This window comes from Eumetopias jubatus, unplaced genomic scaffold (assembly GCF_037043125.1).
Source record: "Eumetopias jubatus isolate StellerSeaLion01/CBP00866 unplaced genomic scaffold, mEumJub1_p1.0 scaffold_3, whole genome shotgun sequence".
NCBI classification, from domain to species: domain Eukaryota; kingdom Metazoa; phylum Chordata; class Mammalia; order Carnivora; family Otariidae; genus Eumetopias; species Eumetopias jubatus.
In genome coordinates, this window is record NW_028274809.1 from 74,451,211 (window position 1) to 74,463,370 (window position 12,160).

Consider the following 12,160-nt stretch of genomic DNA (forward strand, 5'->3'; position numbering starts at 1 on the left):
GGGGAGCGAGCAAAGGCTGGGGTGCAGATTAGAGCTGAGCGGCTCCAGAACGCGGATAGTTCCCCGGCGCTTCTGGCCCATCCAGGGAACACCAGGATTGGGGGCGGGGGGGAGTCGCCAAGGGGCTCCTGCAGCCTGGAAGCGAGCCACGCCGAGGGAGGTGGGGCGGCTGGAACTCTTCGCGGCCAGAGAGGGGGGCGCTTCGGAAGCCCCCTTCCCTCGTCCCAGCCTCTTCCAGCATCCCCAGGAGAAGCCCTGAGAGGCCTGCCCTGCTCCGGCCCGAGGAAAGCGAAGGGGGCTCGCTCTCGGGAGAAGCGGCGTCTCTTTTGCTAGAAAGCGCCTCGCGCTTTCAGCCTGGTGGGTGGACTGGCTTGCAAAGTGGAGTCGGCGGTGACTGGGGCGGCCGCGGGGGTGCGGCGAGCTACCACAGTGCACCGGGTCCCTCTCCTGGAAGGGCTGGGCGCACAACTTTACGCTCGCGGAGATACCCCACCCCGCCCTCTCCCCATGTTTTGTCTTTCCCCCTTGGCTCGGAGAAGAGGCTTCGAGAGCCCTTGTGCTTCAGAGGAGGGTTGATTTATTTCTCTACAACTTGTGTTAGGGTACGAGTTGGTGGGCACTGAGGAGTGTCGAAAGTACCAAGAGGTACAAAGGTGAGGTTAGAGCACCTTTCTGTTGAAGGCGCACCTGTTGCCCGCTGCTCGCCTGTATTGTCTGCGAAAGGAAAGTGGGCGACGCCTCACTCTGCCTTTCGGGATCCCTAAAGGGCTGGGTCACTGTCTACCTGTTCCCCTCTCTTCCCCTTTCCACGCACCACGTCCTCGCTTGCACGTGGGCACTTCAAGGGAAGAAGGGAACACAGAGAACAGGCCCTACCCAGTCCCTTCCACCTTGGACTGTGTGTGTCTGTGTGAGGGAGGGGGGCGGGGAAACAGAGAGAGAGAGAGAGAGAGAGAATGCTAACGCTAAAGGAGGAGACCATGGACAGGAAAAAAGAAAATGGATATACATTGGGCTAGGGAAATCCCACCTTAATTGCCTGAACCCTTTGAGCTTCTCGGGTCATGGGACATCTGTCCGCGCTTCCGCTAAGGGGGGGGGGGTGACAATTGTAAGTGGATGAGGTTAGGGCACTCCCAGGCACACCCCATCCCTCACCAGTCCATGTGCTGGCTACCTGGCCCAAGCCAGCGTTCCCTTCCGCCGGGGGCTTTTGTTGCACCCTCCCCCACATGTGAGCCGCCGGGCGGCAGCGGTGGCCCGGGGTTTAGGGGAAGGCGAGGTGAGATGTCGCGGTGCTGCGGGCTGCGCGGACCTGAGTGGAGAGGTCACACCTCTTTCGGAAAAAAAGAAAGAAGAAAGAAAGAAATAAAGAAAAAAAAAAAAAAAAACCCAAGCTGGCGACCAAGGTGAACCCAGAACGGTTCCCACCTTAAAATCGGCCCTGCTCGTGACGTCAGGTCGGAAATATACCAAAGCGAGAGCCGGCCAGGAGTCCGGGGAGCGCGGCGGCGCGGCGATTGGGCGGCGGGCCGCTGACGCGCGCTGACGCGCGGAGACTTTAGGTGCATGTTGGCAGCGGCAGCGCGAGCCACATAAACAAAGGCACATTGGCGGCCAGGGCCAGTCCGCCCCGCGGCTCGCGCTAGGCTCCGCGGTCCTGCTCTCCTGCCCAGCCGGCCGCCTTCTCCTGCTCCCTCCCGGCTCCTGGCGACTAGGTTACCTTCGCCCCTCTCGCCCACCCCTCCCAGACCCTGCTACCAGGACTCCCAGAGGGAACTACACTTCGGCGGAGTTGAATGAATGAAGAGAGACGCGGAGAACTCCTAAGTGAGTAGGTACAGCCCGTGCAGCTCGAGTTCCTTTATCCTTCTTTCTTCTTTTGCACGTCTCTTCTTTCCACATGGCTGGTACAGGTTTTCTCGAAGTGGGCGCCAGAGGGTCGGAGCGCGAGTGGGGCCGGAGGATGGGGAATAGGTGCGCCCGGCTACGGCGGTCATTTGTCCGAACTCCAGCTTTGGCACTAGGGGAGAGTTGGCTCCCGGCAGGATTCTAGGCTCCTTATTGGTGGACGTGGATGGGAGACGTGCGTAGTTTGGGGAGCTGTGGACTTGCCTGGGGGATATGTGCCCAAAGTTTGCTCTTAGAGTGGAATTGATTGTGACCATTGGACAAGGAGACTCCCAAGTCCTGTATATACGAGGGGCCTGGACGCTACCCACAAAGTGACAGGGAGAAAGTTCTCCAGTTTATGTGTTGCTTGGGAACTGTGTGACCGCGGCTGGCTGATGTGCCAGCGTTTCCTGGGTATTATTGAATAAGGGGTGGTGTTGGTGTTCGTAGAGTGTCCTATTACTAAGTTGCCTGAAATTTCTGGTTTTGACACATGCTGTGCTTGTGTATGTGAATACGTCAGAGAGAGAGAGAGAGACAGACAGACAGACAGCAGAGAAACAGAGAAGAAAGAGTACAGTTATGAAGCTGCGAAGTTACCAGGAGGTTAATATCCAGCACAGGCATATAGCTCTCAAAGGCTGTGGGTGTCATGGGTCTCCTTTCTTTTTACTTTTTTCTGATTAACCTTCCTCCCCAGGAAGCAAGGTAGTGGGGGAGGGGGGAGGAGAACAGAAGGAGTGGATGTTTGGTTTTCTTTTTCATTAGTAATAAGATTGTCTATGCTCTAGAATATCTTCCAAGTGGTAACATCTGAAAATTACTAGGACACAAGATTGCCTCGTTCCACCGGCAGGTAGGCAGATTGTGGAAGGCTGTATAGGCAAGGTGGTCGGCTTCCTATGTTGGGAAGCGCTTCTAACCTTGGTGCCAATACCAGATAAGCAGTGTTTCCCTCCCTCTGCAATTGACCTAAGATGCTCCTGGAAAAATAGGGTCTTCTCTTCCCACCCCTTGGCCATTAAAGATGTTAAAGACAAGTTTCCTGGAGAAGTGAATAGCAATTCACCTGTATCCTCAACAATCCCAGTGTTCTGTCAAAAACACTTAGGAAATCCAGATGCTTCCATTCAGATTGCCTTCAAGGGCTGCCCAGGCCTTGAGGACATTCTGTAACGCATAGGGGTCGAGGGAGAGATTACTTTCTCATATTATATTTATGACTTCTACTTTCTTTACCCCCTCCCAAAAGAAAAGCTAGTTTCACCACAGAAAAATTTAGGAGAAATCCAATGCTGTATTTTATTAAACTCTAGTTTCTTCTTATTTGGTTCTGAATGAAACTAAAATGGAAATGACACTACCCTCCCATCCCCACATCTACTCCCACCTCCACCCCCACGTCTACTCCCACCTCCACCCCCACCCCCACATCTTAGCGCCCAATTTATTACATCATAAGTATTAAGTAAGTACATGAAGTACCTTTTCTCCTTCAGAACCCTCTCTCTGCAAGGATTTACACAGTGCATTGGGGGGCATTTGTGTTGTTTACAGTCATCTCTTTCACACATTCATTTTAACTGCTAAGTTTGGTAAAGGCAACACAATGAAACAATCAAGGAGGGCATAGAAGGGCTTGCCTGGTGACCCTACAGATGCCCTCTGAATCTGTCGGGAAAGTCACCCTGAAGCTTCCTGTGTCTGTATTTCAGGGAGGAGATCCGACAGGCTGGACTCCCCATTGCTTTTCTAAAAATCTTGGAAACTTTGTCCTTCGTTGAATTACGACACTGTCCACCTTTAATTTCCTCGAAAACGCCTGTAATTCGGCTGAAGGTTAGTGCAACTTCATTTCTTTCTTTCCCTCCTCCGAGTTCCCTGGATATCAAGAAACAGGGCAATACGATCTTCCTCAGCAAACTCTGTAACGTAATGTTTTCCCGGCCCATCATCATCAGGAACAACATTCTCATTGTGCCATTCAACCTCATTTCTAGAATGAGCTTGCTGAACTCGAGCTTCAGAGGAAAGGCTCATATGAGCGGTACTGTTTTTGTGAGGGGGTGAAGGGGGAGGCGTTTGAAATATACGGGAATAGAGACCCTCAAGAGCTTTCTAGCTCTGGGTCTTCCTTGGACCAGCCTTTCCATGCCCTGCACTGTTTTGCCCCGCAGCATTCGCCCTCTCCGCCCTTCCTCTCGCGTCCCTACATGCTCTCTGACCGCCGAGGGCTGCCGGTGTAGCTCCAGGTGTACCCGAGCCCGGGAGAAAGTGTTCAGTTGACCAGGCTGAGTGTATATTACCCTGTTTCATTTCCAGCCATGCCTTGTGTTCAGGCGCAGTATGGGTCCTCGCCTCAAGGAGCCAGCCCCGCTTCTCAGAGCTACAGTTACCACTCTTCGGGAGAATACAGCTCCGATTTCTTAACTCCAGAGTTTGTCAAGTTTAGCATGGACCTCACCAACACTGAAATCACTGCCACCACTTCTCTCCCCAGCTTCAGTACCTTTATGGACAACTACAGCACAGGCTACGACGTCAAGCCACCTTGCTTGTACCAAATGCCCCTGTCCGGACAGCAGTCCTCCATTAAGGTAGAAGACATTCAGATGCACAACTACCAGCAACACAGCCACCTGCCCCCCCAGTCCGAGGAGATGATGCCGCACTCCGGGTCGGTTTACTACAAGCCCTCCTCGCCCCCGACGCCCACCACCCCGGGCTTCCAAGTGCAGCACAGCCCTATGTGGGACGACCCAGGCTCTCTCCACAACTTCCATCAGAACTACGTGGCCACCACGCACATGATCGAGCAGAGGAAAACGCCCGTCTCCCGCCTCTCCCTCTTCTCATTTAAGCAATCGCCTCCCGGCACCCCTGTGTCTAGCTGCCAGATGCGCTTCGACGGGCCCCTGCACGTCCCCATGAACCCGGAGCAGGCGGGCAGCCACCACGTGGTGGACGGGCAGACCTTCGCTGTGCCCAACCCCATCCGAAAGCCCGCGTCCATGGGCTTCCCAGGCCTGCAGATCGGCCACGCGTCGCAGCTGCTGGACACGCAGGTGCCCTCGCCGCCGTCGCGGGGCTCCCCCTCCAACGAGGGGCTGTGCGCCGTGTGCGGCGACAACGCGGCCTGCCAGCACTATGGCGTGCGCACCTGTGAGGGCTGCAAAGGTTTCTTTAAGGTGAGCGAGGACGGGGGCGGAGGAGACAGATAGGGGCCCCGTAGTGCCGGGAGCCTCGGAGTGCGCGCTCCGCGGTGGTGCAGGCAGCCCAGTCCTAGTTCGTCCAACTCCCGGGGTCCGCGGAGGCTGCCCTGCAGGCGCCCACGGCCTGTGGCGGAGGCCTCTGGGTGCTTGAGAAAGGGAAGTAGCTAGACCGGGAGACCTGGGGTCGCATCCCCCCCGCACGCAGCTGACCCCGGCAGGCCCCAGCCCGAAGTTGCAGGAGCCTGAGTTGGAAGAGGGTCATTTGCATGTGCTAGGAGCTGTCTTCTCTGTTCAGATTGAAATTGGTTAGGACAGAGAACCGTGTCTGAGCTAACCAAGTGGAACAGAATTCCCTGTGGTCAAATTAAGTGATCTCTTTATTTCGCCATCCTGATTGAATAATCTTATCATTTTAAATAGAGAAGGTCTCCAAGGAATGTAAATAATATGAATGCCCACGGATTTGTATTTACTGAGCGTCTCCTTCTCCTTCTCTTGGCATATAAAACACAGCAAGGAGCGGCAAGGTTAGCTCAAATGTTAACGCTATCAATTTTCTCCTGTTAAATGCCCTGGGGGAGGAAAACGAAAAGAAAGAGAAAGAAAAGGAAAAGGGAAAAAATAAAAAAGGAGTTGTGTGTATGTGTTTGTTTGTGGGGAGGAGTGTAGATCCCAGCCGTCCACAAATTGTTCCTGGATTTTCAAAAGAAAAAAAAATCAGTCTATATTGTCTCCTTTTGCAGCGCACGGTACAAAAAAACGCAAAATACGTGTGTTTAGCAAATAAAAACTGCCCAGTGGACAAGCGGCGCCGGAATCGCTGTCAGTACTGCCGATTTCAGAAGTGCCTGGCTGTTGGGATGGTCAAAGAAGGTAGGTCGGGACAAGCAGCCCAATCCCTCGTCTGCGCCCGCGGGGAAACTGCCGCTCCTATCCCAGTCCCATTTTCCACTTCCCAGCGCTGGGGGGTTGTGGGGGGTGTCTCCGGGTTTCCCCTCATCCGCGTCCGGCCTCGCTGACCCCGCAGCTGCCTGCTTGCCCATCCTGCCCTGGAGAAAGCAGCCAGGCCCTTCTCGCCTTCAATTATACGAACCATTTGGAAGAAGACATAAAACAACCCTACATTTTTTTTTTTTTTTTTGAATGCCTCTGGTCAGTGAAGGCTTTACAAGCAGTGGGACCCTGCGCAGCCCTGCTGGGCGCCCCGTGGCTGTGGCCTTCCCCTGGGAGGGGCCGAGGCGGCAGCTGGGTCCCGCTAGGGGGAGCGACGTTAACCCATTTATTCCTTTGCAGTGGTTCGCACGGACAGTTTAAAAGGCCGGAGAGGTCGTTTGCCCTCGAAACCGAAGAGCCCACAGGAGCCCTCTCCCCCCTCGCCCCCGGTGAGTCTGATCAGTGCCCTCGTCAGGGCCCATGTCGACTCCAACCCGGCTATGACCAGCCTGGACTATTCCAGGGTAAGAAGCTGGCGGGGGTAGCATGTGGACAAATCGACAGATGGGCAGGACCCCTTCCCACACCCATCACTAAGCCCCAGACTCAAGCAAGGCTGTGGCTTTACAGCCCTGAGCAGAGCCACAGGAGACAGGCGACAGACAAACCATGTTGCTGGGAGTGTAGACACGAGGACAGACAGAGAAGAGAGGACAGGCCACAGTGATCACATCTCTGGGAGCCCTCCATCTCACTGCCACCGTACACACATATACTCACACACAAATGCCTCTAATGCCCAAACCAGAGGCTGTGCAAAATGCCCCTCCCCCCTTGGATTTTATCCCCAATCTTCCATAGAGATGCTTTAATCCTCATCCTCTGTGGCACCCTCTGGGTGGGGGATGCCTGCTTGGGGGTCCGGGAAGGGAAGGAGAAAGGTATAAGGAATGGCAACGGGGTGGAGAATCAAGTGGTCAGATTCCTTTTTTACCCCAGCTGTGAGAAATGTGCGGGCTTTAATTGGAGGAAGTATGTCGGGCAAACCTAGAAGCCACTGCATTTTTATTAAGATTTGCAGAGGGTGTCTCTGCTTGAGACCCACTCTGGGACTGGCATGAATACTAACGTGTCAATTGTTTTGTGGAGATAAGAGTGAACGTTTCCCAGGGCTGGATGGCACTGTATTTAGTCCGTATGGAAATGGTAATTTACATATTTAAAGCGGCGACCTCATAGCACCATCCCTAATTGAATTAATTGCCCCGGAACATCTAATTTCCTTACTGGTCAGAGAGAGGTTTAATTGTTATAAAAACCTGGCTCCCCTACCAGAAGCGGGGTTAGCAATTTCACGGGTTATATATTTTAGAGAACCTCATTAAGTGCTTTTTAAAATGAAATTCCAGTTCCAGGCGAACCCTGACTATCAGATGGGTGGAGATGACACTCAGCATATCCAGCAGTTCTATGATCTCCTGACTGGCTCCATGGAGATCATCAGAGGCTGGGCTGAGAAGATCCCCGGCTTCGCGGACCTGCCCAAAGCCGACCAAGACCTGCTTTTTGAATCAGCTTTCTTAGAACTGTTTGTGCTTCGATTAGCGTACAGGTAATGGAGGAGGCAATCCAGGGAGGCTGGGAAAGGAGGAGGAGAGGAATCAAGAAGAGAAAGAAAGAGGAAAAGGGGAATCGAAGGGGGAAAGAGAAAAGGGAAGAAGAGGAAAATGAAAGGGGAAGAAGAAGGAAAAGATAGTAGACAAAAGGAAGAGAAGGGAAGGCGTGAGACCAGAAGCCTTGGACGAGTGGAATGGAAGTGGGATAGGGGGCGTTCTTGGTTGTTATGAAATTAAACCCTTTCAAGGTCTACTGGTCTACATTTTATTAACTCTTCCGTAATTAGGTACCTCTTAAATCCCTCATTTATTGCTCTTCAAGTAATTAGTTGTTTAGCTTTTCTCTCTCTCTTTTTCTCCCCTCTCTCTCTTTGGTATTAATTGCAGGTCCAACCCAGTGGAGGGTAAACTCATCTTTTGCAATGGGGTGGTCTTGCACAGGTTGCAATGCGTTCGTGGCTTTGGGGAATGGATTGACTCCATTGTTGAATTCTCCTCCAACTTGCAGAATATGAACATCGACATTTCTGCCTTCTCCTGCATTGCTGCCCTGGCTATGGTCACAGGTCAGTACCTCAAGTGCAGGGCACATCTCCAAAACTGCCCACCAGGATTTGTCCCGGTTTTCCCTTGCCACTGATCCTCCCTGCTCCTGCCAACTAGCTAACTGCTTTGTGTGTTCCTCTTTTGTTTCTGATTGTGTTTTCTGCAGAGAGACACGGGCTCAAGGAACCCAAGAGAGTGGAAGAACTGCAAAACAAGATTGTAAATTGTCTCAAAGACCATGTGACTTTCAATAATGGGGGGTTGAATCGCCCCAACTATTTGTCCAAACTGTTGGGGAAGCTCCCAGAACTCCGTACTCTTTGCACACAGGGGCTACAGCGCATTTTCTACCTGAAACTAGAAGACTTGGTACCACCGCCAGCAATAATTGACAAACTTTTCCTGGACACTTTACCTTTCTAAGACCTCCTCCCATGCACTTCAAAGGAACTGGAAAGAAACCTAAAACTATCCAGAGGGGGCAAGTCACAAGGCAGAGATATCCCCATGAGCTGCCTCAGCTCTAGCCGGCCCCCACCCCCTCCATAAAATCCCAGTCCCTTGATCCCTAAAGAAAAAAACAAAAACAAAACAAAACAACAAAAACTGTTGCTATTTCCTAACCTGCAGGCAGAACCTGAAAGGGCATTTTGGCTCCGGGGCATCCTGGATTTAGAACACGGACTACACACAATACAGTGGTATAAACTTTTTATTATCAGTTTAAAAATCAGTTTATTGTTCAGAAGAAAGATTCCTAATGTATGATGGGAAATGTTTGGCCATGTTTGGTTGTTGCAGTTAAGACAAATGTAATACACACACACACACACACACACACACAGAGTCACTCACACATTGTAAGGGGACCCACAAGTATTGCCCTTTAAAAGACTTCAAAGTTTTCTGCTGTAAAGAAAGCTGTAATATATAGTAAAACTAAATGTTGCGTGGGTGGCATGAGTTGAAGAAGGGAAAGGCTTGTAAATTTACCCAATGCAGTTTGGCTTTTTAAATTATTTTGTGCCTATTTATGAATACATATTACAAATTCTAAAAGATAAGTGTGTTTGCAAAAAAAAGAAAAAAAGAAAAAAAGAACTACACAAAAAAGGGACAAGCATGTTGATTCTAGGTTGAAAATGTTATAGGCACTTGCTATTTCAGTAATGTCTATATTATATAAATAGTATTTCAGACACTATGTAGTCTGTTAGATTTTATAAAGATTGGTAGTTATCTGAGCTTAAACATTTTCTCAATTGTAAAATAGGTGGGCACAAGTATTACACATCAGAAAATCCTGACAAAAGGGACACATAGTGTTTGTAACACCGTCCAACATTCCTTGTTTGTAAGTGTTGTATGTACCGTTGATGTTGATAAAAGAAAGTTTATATCTTGATTATTTTGTTGTCTAAAGCTAAACAAAACTTGCATGCAGCAGCTTTTGACTGTTTCCAGAGTGCTTATAATATACATAACTCCCTGGAAATTACTGAGCACTTTGAATTTTTTTTGTTTTTTTTTAATGTCTAAAATTGTCAGTTAATATATTATTTTATGTTTGAGTAAGAATTTTAATATTGCCATATTCTGTAGTATTTTTCTTTGTATATTTCCAGTATGGCACATGATATGAGTCACTGCCTTTTTTTCTATGGTGTATGACAGTTAGAGACGCTGATTTTTTTTTTCTGATAAATTCTTTCTTTGAGAAAGACAATTTTAATGTTTACAACAATAAACTATGTAAATGAACAGAATTTTGTCTTCTTTCCGGGTCAGGAAGAAATGATGACTAAACAGCAATATATAATACAATTGGAGATTGATTTAGGATAGGTCACTTATTCAACATTTGAGTTTCAAACTGACAGCCGAGATCTATTCTAGCAAAAGAACCTGGGGAATTGAACTAATTATCCAGAAAATTCAGTACAATATTTTTCCTCAACCAGGATTTTTGAGTGTGGCAAACTGCATTTATCAGAATCAACTGAGGATATCTTAACTCTTTCGTTAATTTTGCTAGTAAGTGCAGCTTTCAGAAGAGAAGTTTAGGAGACCAGATAGCTTTTGAAGTTCTGCAAGGTCTGAAGTCCTCTCAAATTTTTGTCTTGAAGAATGTTTAGGGAGTATCTTTTTAAGACTCAGGAAGTTAACATGGATTTTGAAGTGTGTTGTATATTATTTTTGATTTTTCCAATTCCTCTACTTACTACTGTTGTAAAGGGTCTTGCAAGAAGGGCCAAGCCTTTCGGGCCCTTTGGGCCTTGGGTCAGTGGTCTTAACATACAGCAGAACTCAGGAGAGGTGTTTCTTACAACTTTTTGTTGTCCTCCTTCAGTGGATAGCGATGATGTACACTTTGCACTTTTAGCATAATATCTCCTTCTTTAAAGTTTTTCAGATAAATTATAAAATAGCCATTTGTCAGATGCTGAGTCTGGTACAAATAAGCTATACCACAGCCTTCAGGTTTCCACCCAGCACCAATTTCTAGCAAAGAAAGCCACTAATGCTGTAGACGCCCTCTTAAGGTCTGAGCTTCCTTCTGCTCAACGTCCTGGTCCTTGGGCAGTGGAGGTCCTGCCTGATTTGCTTCAGGCTCACGGTGAATTCTTATCACAAGATGGGGACCATCTTCTTCGCTGACCCTAGTGAATTACAGATGGCTTCCGGGGCACTGAAATTTAGAGAGTGTTATTGTTTTTAAAACGCAAAGTTAGAAATTGCCAGTAAATTGCCATAAGAGTTTTTAGGTGGTTGTTTTTACTTTGCTTCCCCCCCCCTCCTTTTTTTAAAGACAGGTTTTGTGTGTGGGAGAAAAAGAGAGAAGGCAGTTTGGTGATAATTTAAGGTTATTTTAACCAGATACGTTTCTCTGCAGGTAACTTTGAGGGGCAAAAGTGGGTGGTCACAAAAGGGATTAAATAATAAGCGAAATATCCAAGTTCCTGGCTTTTTTTGAAAAGATGGGGCTTGCCATTTCCTTTTATTTTCACAACTTCTGTCCAACCAAAGCCTCACACTAATAAGCAGAGAGAAAGAGAAAGCTCTTTAGAAATGCTGGGAGTCTGCAGAGCCGTCAGGGCTTGTCTCCCAGGTGCCTCCAGCCCTGAGACAATTACATTCCGAGTCAGAATCCCCGAGAGTTGAACCCAGAAACGAACTCTTTTGAGGGTTCTCCCTTAAGGAAGCGGCTGTGCACCACCCGAGGCCAACGAGGTGTTAGGCAGTGTGCCTCCGGAGAATTGGGGTGAAAGGAGGGAGGGAGGACTCTCCCAAGTCCGCAGGCATATTGCACTGGCTCCTCGTACATTCAGCTGTAATTTCTAAATTGCAAAGTGGCCAGTGCTTTTTCTGCTTCACAGTCATCGAGTCAATTTCCAACTGCCGGCTGCGCACGGGATTGTAGGAGGGAAGAACCTCGCAAGCATCTCTCTTGCATCTTCCCAGGTCCATGCAGTTGAGGACTTATTCTGCCCTAGTCTTTCTATGAGTAAAGCCCATGAAAAGCAACAGACACGCTGCATTGCAAAATCCAGACGTTGTATGGGACTTCCTTAGAAAGAGATGAAAACTTTATAGTGAAGTCTTCAGATCACTCTCAACTTCCCACCTCCTCTTAAAGTTATCCTGTGTCCTTCCAGCTATGGAAAATACATAATCATTGTTATGAGGATATGACCATACACTTCTCAGGTCTGAAAGGTCTAATTTTAAGTCTAGACTCACTTTGAGTGGTTGCTTAGAACGCCCTGACTTTATGGAGAGATGCTCTTAATTCAAAGCACCGGCGAGCAGAGCTACTGCCTGCTACTTGGCGGGTTAGGCTTCTCCGCCGTCTAGAGGACCTCCGCAGTCTCCCTAGGTGCTCAGGCGACCCCTGTTCGGATCTTTCGCTGGGGGGTGGGGGGAGGGGAAGAGAGACAGAGAGAGAGAGAGAGAGGGGAG

At 49.3% G+C, this 12,160-nt stretch overlaps 1 protein-coding gene across 2 annotated transcripts; it reads left to right on the top strand.

The window, feature by feature from the left end:
* Window positions 1-3,616: 3,616 nt before the first annotated feature.
* On the top strand, window positions 3,617-9,697 carry NR4A2 (nuclear receptor subfamily 4 group A member 2). 2 transcript variants are annotated; one of them, XM_028113085.2, is made up of 7 exons: window positions 3,617-3,732; window positions 4,216-5,081; window positions 5,849-5,978; window positions 6,399-6,562; window positions 7,448-7,650; window positions 8,042-8,220; window positions 8,367-9,697. In XM_028113085.2, the coding sequence occupies exons 2-7, from the start codon at window positions 4,218-4,220 to the stop codon at window positions 8,621-8,623; spliced, it is 1,797 nt and encodes a 598-aa protein (XP_027968886.1). In that variant the 5' UTR covers window positions 3,617-3,732; window positions 4,216-4,217; the 3' UTR covers window positions 8,624-9,697. The 2 variants fall into 2 exon arrangements, with proteins under 2 accessions (XP_027968886.1, XP_027968887.1); XM_028113086.2 differs by having other exon boundaries at window positions 6,399-6,487.
* The last annotated feature ends 2,463 nt before the right edge of the window (window positions 9,698-12,160 follow it).